The following is a 14,150-nucleotide window of genomic DNA, read 5'->3' as shown; positions in this document are numbered from 1 at the left end:
CAGGATATATACCTCTCAGTCCAGCAAATAATGGTGGAAATACAACCAAACAATACAACTGTATTTATTTATTTGTTAGCTGAATTTTCCTGTTGTAGGTAGGTCATTCTACAGCTCTTTTTAGTGATTACTGGCTTCTCTCTTACCATCCTTATCATTAGTCTGGAGGCATGCTGTGGAATCTTACATAGTGCACCGGTCTAAAGACGATTACTTGTGGCTCAATAAACTTGTTCAAGGTGTTTAAAGATGTTAAAGCTGTGGCTTCAGGCTGAGTCCTCTGATTCTCTGTTTTATAAAAACTTAGTCAGTGGAAAATTAACTACACCTTCTGTTAAACTGCATCTACACCCCCACTGCTAGGCAGTGGGTACATAAAGTACCCCCTCTTGAAGGGACAGCTCCCAACATTCAAAATCCAGCTGGTTGAACATCATGAGACTTCCTCACTATAGCTAGGACCCCAGCATTGAAAGAACAGGTGGGAAGAAATAAGACAAGCACTTACCATCTTGCCAACACTGGGCGACATGACCAACTGCGTTGCCATCACACTGGGCACCCATGACCAGCCATGCTGCCGTCGCACCTGGAACTGTGACCAACCATGTTGCCAACCATGTCACATGGGTCATAATTGAACACCTTTGGGATTGTAAGCTGTACCAGGTCAATTACCTTTGTTTGCTCAATCTCGTGTCGAGAAGCATAGATCGGTCTGCCATAGTCAGAAATGGATTACAGATCCCAGGAGCTGTAGCACTAATGAACTGCACCTGATTCCAGGTCTTTATTAGGAAAGGCTGGAGATTAGCGCAGTGCTGGGTTATTGTTAATGCTCAGTTGTTAAGGTAGTTGGCTGCTGTGCATTCTTACATGCTATTCATTTGAACAGATATACTGTATATACCTCCTAGGCATTGTAGACCCAGCATTTGCCTTCTTGGGAGCCGCTTTCTCTGCTCGAGTGAACCTTTCTAAGAACCGACCCACAGTCTGATATTTTTTTGCTCTCCATTTTTTCTTCTTACCCATAGCATAGAGAAGCAATGGGACTTTTGGAGCAATAAGGTTAAGAAGGTCCTGGGTTTGATTCCCAGGTGGAGCGATCCGGATCCTTTCTGTGTGGAATTTGCGGAAGGTTCGCCGGGTGTCTGTGTGGGTTTTCCTCCAGGAGCTCCAGTTTCCTCCCACAGTTTAAAGACGTGCAAGTGAGGTGAATTAAAGATACGAAATTGTCCATGACTGTGTTTGACATTAGACTTGAACTGATGAATCTTGTGTAACCAGTAACTACCTCTCCTGTAATGAATGTAATCAAAGTGTGTAAAACATGACATTAAAATCCTAATAAATAAATAAATAATAAACATTTGGCTGGTGGACTGAGTAGCTAGTTAGCTGGCCATGGTCGTGCTTCTACTTAGTGCTCTCTCTCTCAAGCAAACAGTGAGCTAGGGTCGCCGTTTAGCTCAGACTGTAGAATCCTAGTTAGTGCTGAACTGTCAAGTATTGTAACTAACCTCAGACAATCTGTATTATTATTATTATTTATTATTATTATTAATAAATCTTGTCTTTCCAGGAGAGTAGATGCTGTTATACATGCAAAACAAGAGGTCAAGCTCATATCAATGCCTATAGTTTTTAAATTGGGTGTTCAATATCAGATCTCCACATATTTTTTGTGATGTAATGTACCAACATATTAAAAATTAATGCAACAAAGATGCATCCTTGAGAAAACCACTTCAGCAACAAGAACATTTCTAAACTTGTATGACGTGAATTACGGTGTGTACAGCTACCATATGCTTTCTGCTCTGAACCCTGCACCAGCTCTTTGTGTCCTAATTGAACAGTAATTGACTCAACTGCAGGGAAGGTCAGCCCAGCTTGTCACTGAATGCCATGATTCATCACCATGTCAACCATTACCTCATGCAGCATGTACACACACACACACACACACACACACACACACACTTACTAAGACCAGAGCAGATGGGGTACAGGGCATACAGCAGAATGATTTAGTTTTAAAAGTTGGTTATAACAGAACTCATGAGCACACATAATGGACAGTCGTAGCTCAGTGGTTAAGATACTGGACTGTAATTGTAAGGTCTATAATTCAAGCCCTAACACTACCAGGGGCTTTTGCTGAGCCTGGAGCAACCATTACCTCTAACTGCTTGGATTGTATTTGGTTACAATTTTAAGTCACCTTGGATTAAAGTATCCACTAATTGCCAAAAATGTAAATTAGAAAGAAAAATCAATCAAGCAATAATATTTTAAGCAACAAAAGAAGTAGAATTATTTCTCGGACACATTTTACAACCTTATTACATGTATAGGCTTAGCTGTAGAGATCACAGGCCATTCCAGTTTCCAGCTGCTAAACTACTTTAAGTTAACCGACTTATACAGTATGTGGATTATTAATTTTATAACCTTTCTAACACCCCACCAAAATCATAGCTTGTTTATACAGACATGAGGCATGATGACTTACTTTCAGAAACATCTTAGCATGTGCAAAACTACAATACAAAATAGTTTTATACGGACATTAATGTCTGTAAAAAAAAACAATCAACATATAATAGAATAACAGAAATACCAAACTGGAACTTGACAAACACCAAGATCATAGCAAACCTGTCCCAAATTTTGTCCAATCAACAAAGCATTTTTTATGCAAAATCCGCTCAGTTTGTCATGAGGTCAGACTGTATCTGGCAGCAGTGACCAGAGGTCAGAAGGCACACAGTCATTACTATAAATATTTATAAAAAATAAATATAAAAGTAAGAAAATTTATTGGATTTTTTCCCTTCAAGAATTAGAAATAAGAACCTGTTTTTCATGATTTATGTGGAGATTGAACCTCACTTGAGGTTAACCTGGGAATCAGATTAAATGTGCATGTGGTTGTCCTCTTCCAGGAATCGATCAATACAAGGTCTGCGTAAAACGGTTTGAGACCCTTCTGATCTAGCCTATTAAATAAAGTATTTTCTAAATGATAGCAGCACACATTATCAAACATGCCCAGATGGTATAAAACTTTAAATTAAAAAGAGATTTTTCCATAAACTCTCCAGTAATCCATAAATGTTTAGTGGACGCTTTATACAATCTCACATAAATAAGAAATTTAAAGACAGTCGGTCAGAAAATTAAAGTAAGTTCTTGACACTTATGTCCATTGTTTGCTAACAAATCAGGTGATTGACATAAGATTAAAAAATCTTTATTGTTTTTGTACTCTATAAGTACAAAATTTGTTGTGCAATTCCCTGTTAAACCTTTCTTTCATTCTCTAGTGCAGGATTTAAAAAAAAAATGGGTCGTGGAGAAAAATAATAATAATTAAATAAACTTGTACGTGAATGTTTCCTTTTGGAGGCTTTATGTTACATCTTGTATTAAGAGAGTAAGATGCAGGTAAAAGTCTTCTGTTCTTGGTTGCAACACTCACTGTCAAGTTCCAAAACCACCTCCAAAAGCAACATTGACCCGATAACTGTTTGTTGGGACCTTAACCGATAGAGTTTTCCTGTCCAAAAAGCTGCTCACAAGCCTTAGAACAATGCCAAGCATGTCCAAGTACACCAGCTATAGTACACTGGCAAGCTACAAGCTAAACATTCACCAGAGGAACAGACCTCTTGGAAAGACCCTATGGAAAGCCTCCAGGCCACATGTGAACTGAATGTTCAGACTGAGTGTTGCAGTTACAGTACAAAAATCCCACTTACATCTACTGACTGAGCCTCTAGACTGAGACAAAAGTAAAAAAGCAATAAAACAAGCTGAATAAGAAAGCAAGTGAACTAGCAGAATAAGACAGACAGGTCATCAGGCAAAGGGCGACCCCTATAATTAATAAATAATTAAATGAATAATGAGGGTAATAGCTAGCGGAAGTAAAGCAAAGTAAAATCCTTCTTAATTAAAATGTTAAGTGTAGTTAATGTACTTAATTATGGGTAGCATGATGGTGCAGCTGGTAAACTGGGTGCTGCACAGCAACATGAGTCCTGAGCTCAATCACTGCTTCTGGTCACTGTCTGTGAGAACTTCCTCATGTTATTTCTTTGGTTTCATCTAGGTTCCTCTACTTCCTGCAACCTCTTAAAACATACATACAGTTAATTAGCTACACTTGTTAGCAAGACTTAGTGAAAACTACACACTATTTTAGTTATTACAACAATTATCGTAAAATGTTTCTGCCATATTGCCCACTCCTGTGTGTCTTTATTTGTCAGATTGCTTTTGCATACGCCACAAAAACAAATTAGAGCAGATTCATTCTTCTGATTCATGCGTTTCCGAAAAGTCCACAGAGGCTCTTTGTAATGAAAAGCATGCATGCCTTTAATTGGTCAAACAAACTGTTTAATTAAACTTTCTGACAGACACTTCCTCTTTTAGAGATCGATTTAATTAAAAAGAAAGATTGATAGTTTTAATCAGGCAACATTTTGGAGCCACCCAGTCCCTCTTTGTGCGTGTGTCTGTAAATGGGTCCGCGTCTTAAATGATTAGCTTTGTAATTACTCAGGCTTGGCCGGAAATCTTGTGAACCTAGAGAGTCTACTCCAATGCTAAGTGTCAATCTGCAGTCCTGCAGATACACCCAGCCTGACTGAGATAACGCTGAGGGCCTGAGAGACCAACACATAAAGGCATGGCACATAGAGTCTCACAAATCCTCTGTACTCCTCATCTAATTATACATCTAATAAACAGTAAATGTTGTTTTTAAACAGTGGAAACAAGACCTGACTATTTTCTTGCAGTTAGCTAATATAACACATGAAGTTTGTAGACTAAACCATTATAATTCAGCCATGACTGCTTCTTTGTGAAGAGCTTCTTTTCACAGATTTCAGATTCACTGTCATTCAGCTATCATTGATCAACCTGCTATTCTAATGAATCCAAATGTTGAGTAGATTGGAGTTCAAAGCTCTGTGCAGTCCACCCAAGTTCCTTCAAAACAAATTATTTCATTTTTGTATTCCTGCATTTTTCACTTTTTCTACCAATCTAGTTGCATCTATATACTCAGTTGTGTCTTTTCTCTATTGCTATAGACCAACCCTGACCAAGGAGGGCCATACCTAACCCAAGAGTTGTGGTTGAGTTTATGCTGCTCTAAGACACTTAACAAAATGCATAAAAGTGCATACAGTGCCCACAGTTGACCATGGTAGCTTTATTCCTATAGCTTATTGTACCTTAAGTGAGCTTACTGAATATAATAACATTGTAACAAAAGTAACTAATCATGCTCAATGCACATTTTTAGGATTCTGCGTGGTTATTTCTTAGTTCTAAAGGATATAACAGGCAATAGGAAAGTTATCTCCAATCACTGAGCTTATTTTATCATGAATCTGCTACATTTATTTATGAATCTCCAAATATGTTATTTTGCAGAGACTATTACTTCCTTAAAACACTTCTACTGGGTACAGAAGGCAGAGTGATGTCCTCAGTTTGCACAGGAAGTGGAGAGACATTCTCACATGAATGACCTTGGTTTTTGAGCTTCCAAAGCAGGACCATTCTGACCATTCTGAGTGCCCAGGACTTGGAACCACCGGAAAAAAAAATTGCTGACAAGGGGGGCTTCAAATTTCTTGACTAAATTAAAACCTGGAATACTCTGCCCTTCTACAAGCTTCACCACAAGTAGTGGTTTTGGATGATAAAAAACGTCCTTCATATGGCGCAGAGGTGCTTAGTGGTATGAAAAGCATGACATAAGTCAAAGTCCAGCATTTACAGAGGGAGAGCTTAAGGCTTACTAGATTTTGCAGTGCAGTTTAAAGGGCAAAGTTAGTGGATGTCCATGCAGCATCTAGAGCAGGAAATAACGCTCATTCCTAGTTTTAACTAAACAGCCAAAATCCATTCTTGCTTCACTGTATCATATCAACTGAATTGTTCTGCTGTGCCCTAGGCAGGCAAAATGTTTTGTAATGTGTGGTTAAAATAATTTAAATAATTCATGGACACAAACCAATATGTACAAAATAAATCAAATGACTTGATAAATATTATCAATTAGAGAATTCACTAACATGAACAAAATGAACAGAACAAATGCTCGACAAGAATATAAAACAGGAACACAACTTCATGCTAATGATGGGGAAACTGATTAAACCAATTATCAAAGGAACAGTCCTGTGACAGGGCAGAGGCAAACAGCGTGGGACATATGAACAAAACAAAATCACACTTAGAACATTGCCATTCTCAAGGGGAAACCGAGGAGTGTCTTACTTGAGAGATTAAACAAAAGGATACTTGGATAAATTAAACATATTTTTTAAGAATGTAAGCAAAAGGCTTTTTCATTATCATGTGTAACACAGGAGCTTACTTAGCTTTCTAACAACTGACAAGTAAGTAGGGCTGCCAACAAACTCTTTTGTATCAATAAATATTTGTGTTGATCTTAGAATATTTTTAGAATTATATATTACATTTCCATTAATGTTAGAAAGGTTAGAAATGTTAGGAAACTCAAAAGGACACTTTTACCCCTTTTCCAAAGACGCGCAACGGTTCCAGTTCTGGTTCACGAACTTGATTTTGAACCGGTTCAGCGTGTTTCCACCAAAAAAAGAGGTTCCAGACAGGAACTAGCGTTCTAATCTGGCACCACAGAATACTAGGTTTTTCAGCGCGAACCATGACGTCATCTGTGGGCGTGTCAAAGTGTAGAGGATTGGGTGCTTTCACATAAGAAGCTGCAAAAGCTTCCATCTTTTAAAGTTCACCTGATTGAATTTTGAGCCAGTTTACTGCTGATAGTGCCTCAAAAGAGATGAACTGTGTGATATGACAAAACAATACGAAAAACGCTTAACGTAAAAAATAAAGCGTAATGTAACTTATTGTACTAAAACAACGACCAATAAATTTGGGCAGTACAGAGCACTTATAACCAGTAATAACGGAGAGAAAGTTATTTTATGTTAAACTTTTTTGACTTTCCACAAGAAGCTGATTCAGAACCCCGAGCTGCAGAACCACCGCACGTGAAGTAAAAACAGCTAAACACAGATGTATGTATTGTATTTTAAAGTGGGTTTGATGGTTATTTCACACAAATGCATGTTCTTGATGTGGAACTTTTGTGCTGTTTTACCGCACAGCTCTGAGCAAATTGGCTATTTGAAGCGCAAAACACTTCTCACGTGAATGCACTAAAGAAAGCAACAATGGCGACAAACACGTCTATGTCTTCTTATCACCAATAGTTGAGTGATGCTTTTTGCATTAAAACAAACATCTGTAACAACAGCACAAATGCTCGCAGGTAATCTACACGATCCGCCATCATGTTGATTACTCTTTACTTTCGTTGCGCAAGGTGGAGAAGCGCTAAAGGAGAACCTGAACACTTCACACCTAAAGGACCCTGGCTGTCCAGCTGGGGAATCACACTAAAGCTCTCCTTGCTGTGAAGCAACAGCTCTGCCAACTGCGCCTCCGTGCTGACCCACTTTTAGCTAAAAAAAAAACATTTATGTGATTAAAATGAATGATATTACCAAGAATTCATCAGGTAATTAAATGCAACACCATTAAACACCCCCTCTGGCTGTGTTCTCTGATATTTAAAAAATGATGAAACCAGCCGTTGATATTTATGTATTTTCCAGTCTTTTAGTTCGATTTGTCTCTGGACTTTAAATGAACTTCAGGCCTGATAAGACGATATGCACTGATACTGCACTGTACTGTATACTCCTTATTATATTTTTATTAAGCCAAACACCCAAAAACCAACAAAGTGTGTTTCCTCGCTTATTTGAAAGATCTGTAGACCTGCAGTCTGTACGCCATGCATGTTTTTCACATGTTCGTTCTCTTTATTTTTCATGTTTCTTTATAGATTTTACACTGTCAGATTTAAATCAAGAGAACATTACACGTGCATCCTTTAAAAAACCCTTGAAAAACCTGGAAAATCAGCTACACAAAATGTCCCTTGTTCTGATACAGTTTTGGTAAGGCCTGCCTCGTTCCAGCGTCAAACAGAATTTCACAAGCAGATCTTTTTAATGAGGACGTGTGCTTTGTTCTGTCCGGTGTTCCTGTTGAAAGGAGCAGACTGGAGCCTTATAATGATATGGCAGTGTCTTGCATGTTTCACATGATGTGAATGTGATTCATGTATTTTTTACTGAATAAAATCAGAACACACCATTGTGCCTCTCTGCTTGCTGCCTATTCAGCTTCTAAATATCACCTATCCTACCGTGAGTACCTTTTCTGTGCCCGAGCAGTTAAGTAGATGGCATGAAATTTTTTTTTTTTTTCTTAAAACGTGCTCGTATGTGGTTTGTTCCTAATGAATCACTCAGCGCCTGACAGATTAGATTCACTTTGCAAATTGCACTTTAGTTGTTTTGAGAAGCTTTCTCTGGGTCTCTTCATCGATTTGTTTTCTTCATCTGCCTGGCTTTATAACATTCTGCTGAAAGTTGGCTTGCAAGGGGCACTAAAAGACGATCACAATAAAACATGATAAATAGTTTTATCATGAAGCTGTCTTTAAATGTTCACAAATTATTTAGTGCACTACTACTATTATTTATCTATTAGTTCTTTTACAGCATGCAGGTAAGAACTTGTACTACTGGCTTTGGAATCACCAGCTGTTGGTTATAGGAAGCTTAATAGACTGAGTTTCTATGGCTAAGCAGTTGCACACAAGCCTAAGCTCACTGTGTTCAATGCCAAAGTTGCATTGGCTGCAGTGCTGTATATCACATCACCTTTAGACTCTGGAGCAATAGAAACACATTCTCTGGAGTAACGAATATTACTCTTTCATTTGAAACCTAAAAAATAAAACTGTGTTTAATGAATGACAGTAAACAGCTACAGCTTGCTGTCAAAATGTATTCTGTAATGTAAATATATATAATGGTTATGGATATACTATGGATTCCTTAGTTCCAAGATAAATGGAAATAATACACATTCTACAGAACTACAGTTCCAATTCAAATTACTTAACCCCCATTGTGAATTAGATTTTTGGTTGAGTGTGTAGCCACTGATGCACCATTGCTGTCACATCATCATCACATAAAAGTCTTCTTCCCCTTAAAGCTTCTTTGAGTGTCCAAAAGGTGGGAATCAGATGGCACTAAATCCAGACTATAAGCTCTCTCTGAGTCTCTCTGAGTAAAGTAGACAATTACTACTTCTCCCGCCCTCTCCATTTTGAATAAAATATATAAGTGCAGAAACTAAAATTCGAGCAACTGTGACGGCCACTGCAGAATCTTTCAGGACTTCTTCTGGGAAAAAAAAGACTTAGTGGTGATTGTCCTTTGGATCATTGTCATGTTGAATGGTCCAGCTTCCTCACAAAAGGCATGATGTGTTCTATATTTTACAATTCTATTTTACACCTTTGCGGCTGCATCATGATGTACATAGGGGTTTGGTGGAAACTGTGATGCTTTGTGTCAAATATGGGTTTAGTCATTAAGCTAATGACTAAACCCATTTTTGATAAAAGAAAGAACATTACATTTTTTTGACTAAAGTAAATGAAGAATATTAGAAAGATCATTTAAGCCTAAATAAAATGACACAACACCATTAATGTAAGTATATGTACATAGCTATAAAAACAGGAGATATGTTCTCATTCTTAATCGTCATTTAAAATAAATACATTGGTGTCTGAATATATTATTGGTGTCTCTACTGAATTGTAACCAGAATAATTAAAGCAATGTTTCTGTTGAAAATAAGACAAGCATTTAATGGGGGCAATAAAAAAGTCAATAACTATTGTCACGCTCTGATAAATCACAATAGTCGCACAGGATTGTGCATGTTGGAAAAGGAAACTATCGCTTATAAAATGATACAGGCAAAATAATACTGACCTTTTTTTTTTAATCTAATTTTAGGTTCTAAAAGCTTATTGCACATTTTATGTTGATCCCTAAAAATGACATAATGATGTAAATGCCCTTTCTAGATTTCCTCTATTTTTGCATCATATTTATTTGTTTCAGATTTAATTTAATTTAAGACCAAGGCTGTCTGAGTAAATACAAAATGCATTTAACTGTTTTTTAAAGAAAAATGTTAATCAATACCAACTGGCCAAATCCAGTTGAATCGAAATATTACTTGCCACAGGTAGAGTTGTGTTTATTATTTTACCATTGGAAAGAAATAGGGCAAACTAATATCTATGGAACCATTGCAACATAAATTATCCTATCACTTTGGGACAATACTCCCAATAGTGTCTCTATGGATGTTTAAGGCCTTGGAATTCTTCTTGCACACATTGCCCTTTCTTTTAGTCTAATGAAATGATCTCCTCTTTAGCTTTTGTGACAGTTCCTTAGGTTTCACCATGGTGTTTATGCTTGAAAACCCTTCAAAGTGGCAGAATTGAGAAAAAGTGTACCACAGTTTCTCCACAGCAATAGGAAAGACTGATCTTAACATATCAGAAGCACTTGGTTGTTGTTGCTGATAAGGCGGCACAGCTATTTATTGGATAACAGGTGTTGCTTAACCTCTTCAATAAATAAAAATATCATTTAAATAGTTTGATATTACTTTATGTAATCTTGTGACGAAGGTTCCCAGAAGAGAGAGGGCAGAAGGCAAATCCATATAAATATCAATAGTTTGGTATGGGAGGTCCACAAGCACATAGTCAGGATTTAATATACCTTTGTTATATAGTTTATAATAATTCCTACAGTTTATTACATCTCTGCCCTTCTAGAGTTTCCTCAGCCAAGTTATATAACAATCTACAGTATATTTAAAAAAAGCCAAAGAATAATCAGTCTTAGTCATTATTTTCCATGGCTTAGTAATTACACTTAAGCCTAATACTACCATACACCTGCAAATCATTGACTTGAGTGTTGTAGGTACATCATTATTGATTCTGAAGGAGTGGCAACACTCCTTGGAGTGAGAAATTAAATTTCACTGTTTGTCAGACCAACAGATAAATGTAGGTTTGGCAGATGTCAGAACAATGCAACCACTGCTACCAAAGTGCTGGGTGTAAAGTTTGCTGCATTAGGTTTTTGATGGAGTAGGCTAGAGCCTTTAATGCAGTGTAGAAAAATCTTTGTGCTAGAGTGTACAATAACATTTTAAAGAGATTCTAAAAGAGGCTTATAAAAAGGGAGTGTTACAGTTCCTTTATGCAAAAACGGAAGTCCATTAGGAACTCAGAGTGAATAGAATAGAATAGAATAGAATGCCTTTATTGTCATTGCACAGTGCACAACGAAATTTTTTGAGCATCTCCTTGACGGTACATGTATGTACACACAGACATATATATACACATGTATTTACAAAATAAACATATACACATCTAGATACAGAAATAAACGTGTGGTTTTAAGAACTTTCCAGAAAAGAAAAGAAGAAGAAGGTTATTGCACGGTCTCTATAAATTGCACATTATTTCCTAGGATGTAAAGTTTGATAGTTTAGTGTTTTTATGGCGGAGGGGTAAAAGCTTTTCAGGAGTCTGGAAGTACGGGCCTTGATACTCCTATAGCGCCTACCAGAGGGCAACAAGGAGAACAGGTTGCAACAAGGGTGAAATGAGTCCTTTATGATGTTTGTGGCCCGACGCAGGCATCGGGTTTTGTAAATGTTCTCTAGTGAAGGCAGCTCAGTGTTGATGGTTCTCTGAGCTGATTTGATTACCCTCTGAAGAGCCTTCTTGTCAGCCTCAGAGCAGCTGGCATACCACACCAGAATGCCATGGGTGAGTATGCTTTCCACCGTGCTGCGATAGAAGGACACCAGTAGCTGCTTGGACAGGTTGGCCTTTCTTAGTGTCCTTAAAAAGTAGAGCCGCTTCTGTGCTTTTTTCACTAGAGAGGTGGTGTTGGTGGTCCATGTGAGGTCCTGGGAGATGTGTGTGCCTAGGAATTTGAAATTAGACACTCTCTCTACTGTGTTTCCTCCGATGTCTAAGGGTGTAGGTTCCTCTCTCTGTCTCCTGAAGCTGATGACCATTTCTTTTGTTTTAGAGGTGTTGAGTGCCAGGTTGTTAATGGAGCACCATTCAAACAGTTTGAGGACTTCTTCCCTGTAGGCAGACTCATCTCCATTCTGTATTAATCCAATTACAGTGGTGTCATCTGCAAACTTGATGATTGAGTTTGTGCTGTGGGTTGGTGTACAGTCATGGGTGTAGAGGGAGTAAAGAAGAGGGCTCAGCACACAGCCCTGTGGAACTCCAGTACTCAGTGTCAGAACAGGGGAGAGATGGGCCCCCATCCTAACAGACTGTGGGCGGTTTGTTAAAAAGTCCTCAATCCACCTGCATGTGTGCTGGCTGACACCCAGGTTTAGCAGCTTGGATACCAGTCTGCTGGGAATAACTGTATTAAACGCAGAGCTGAAATCCACGAACAGCATCCTCACATATGTTCCCTGATGTTCCAGGTGAGTCAGTGCCACGTGGAGAGCAGTGTTGATGGCGTCTTCTGTTGACCTGTTGCCTTTGTAGGCAAACTGATGTTGGTTCAGGAAGTTTGGTGTGAAAGAACTTGAGTAGCCTGCGTAAGGTTCTGACTAACCAAATCAAGTGCTATTGAGATGTATTGGAATGCCAACCAGGAACACCCAACAGGAATTACCCCCAAGTGCTTGGACTAATGCTCCCGCTAAAGCATTAGTATTAGTACGAGGGATCTTCAAAAAGTTTCCACACTTTTATATTTTCGTTGGAAATGGTGAGGAGGAGGATTAATTGGTCGTGTTTGAGAGACTGAGAGAGAGTTTATAGTCTGGATTTAGCACCATCTGATTTCCACCTTTTTGGACGCTCAAAGAAGCTACACGCTCAACCAAAAAAAATTTTCACTGATGGCACTAAAAAGTTGGTACGACGCTGAGAAAAATGCATCGTGAGGTGCCTATGTAGAAAAGTGATGTAATTTGTTTGTGAAATTCTTAATAAATGGAGTTTAAAAGTGTGGAAACTTTTTGAAGAACCCTCCTATAAGTAACTAAAATCCTCAGTTTTATGTTTGTCTCTACTCCAGGTGTGAAGAATTGTGGGAGGATGCGGTATCAAAATCAATCTGACTTGGCCTTTTTCTCCTCCATCTATCTGCTCTGCCTTTCCCTAATTGCCTCTGCAGTGAGTGAGGATGTGCCAAAGAGGAATCTGTTTTCATGGAAAACAGGTAAGTTTAAATTCTCTGTCTCTGATTTCATTCTTATGACGATTTATATAAAACGACAGTATGAAAGTAGGGATATGTAACACAGCTCTCATGTAAGACCCCCTTAGCTACCATTTAGTTTAAAGAAATTGCTAAAAAGTGATAATGCACACAACAAAATTGGAACACAGTAGTTATAAATGGCCACTTTGCACATTTGACTTTTGTAAAATGCTGCTTTCCAGAGAAAGTGCCTGTAATTTTGGATGCATTATAATAATCCCTACCTTGTTTAGTTTTTGACAAATTCAGGGCTTAAAAATAACGTCTTGCAGTCAAATCTTCAGGAGAGCATGGAACTTACAGGTTAATTGACTCTACACTTTTGTGCATAACCTCATGTTGTCATGTGATTTATGATTTTAGCTCATTTTTTATTTATTCTCCTCCAGTAATTATTATTATTTTTTCTTGATCTGGGTTGTGATCACTTCTGTACAGACTGGGTGTATAAACCCATGCCACTGCTTAGAGTTTAGACTCTATCCTTTTCAAAATCATATTTTTAAAGGAATTATACATCTTTAATTGATTGTTTCCTAATGTATGGCTCATTGACTGTCCTTTGATTGTAACTGTAAAGGACCTGAGGCAGCATGTATGATGCTTCCTCCACCATGCTTCAAATTTGTAATCATGTGTGCAGTGTGGTATTTTGCAAACACAAGCTAATGGACTTCCATAGTTTTTTTCTTGGTCTTTACCACAAAAAATAGATTCTTAATATATTATCTACAGCCTTTGATGTTCCTCCTGGGTTTTGTTATAGCACTTTTATAGCACATTGCTATTCTCTTATATCACTATGCGATGTGCTCACTTATGATGAGATCCTCTGCAATGCCCATTCCTAGGATG

General features: G+C 37.9%; 1 protein-coding gene across 1 annotated transcript in view; it reads left to right on the top strand.

Annotated features, from left to right (window-relative positions):
• Positions 1 to 12,488: 12,488 nt before the first annotated feature.
• thsd7bb (thrombospondin, type I, domain containing 7Bb) overlaps positions 12,489 to 14,150 on the top strand; it is a 53,221-nt gene continuing 51,559 nt past the window's right edge. Inside the window, exons 1-2 of the mRNA XM_063013435.1 lie at positions 12,489 to 12,507; positions 13,110 to 13,253. Of these exons, the coding sequence (XP_062869505.1) occupies positions 12,489 to 12,507; positions 13,110 to 13,253 (163 nt within the window). The remainder of the gene's footprint in view (positions 12,508 to 13,109; positions 13,254 to 14,150) is intronic.

This window comes from Trichomycterus rosablanca, chromosome 17 (assembly GCF_030014385.1).
Source record: "Trichomycterus rosablanca isolate fTriRos1 chromosome 17, fTriRos1.hap1, whole genome shotgun sequence".
Classification (NCBI taxonomy): Eukaryota; Metazoa; Chordata; class Actinopteri; order Siluriformes; family Trichomycteridae; genus Trichomycterus; species Trichomycterus rosablanca.
This window is presented reverse-complemented; position numbering and strand designations above follow the sequence as displayed.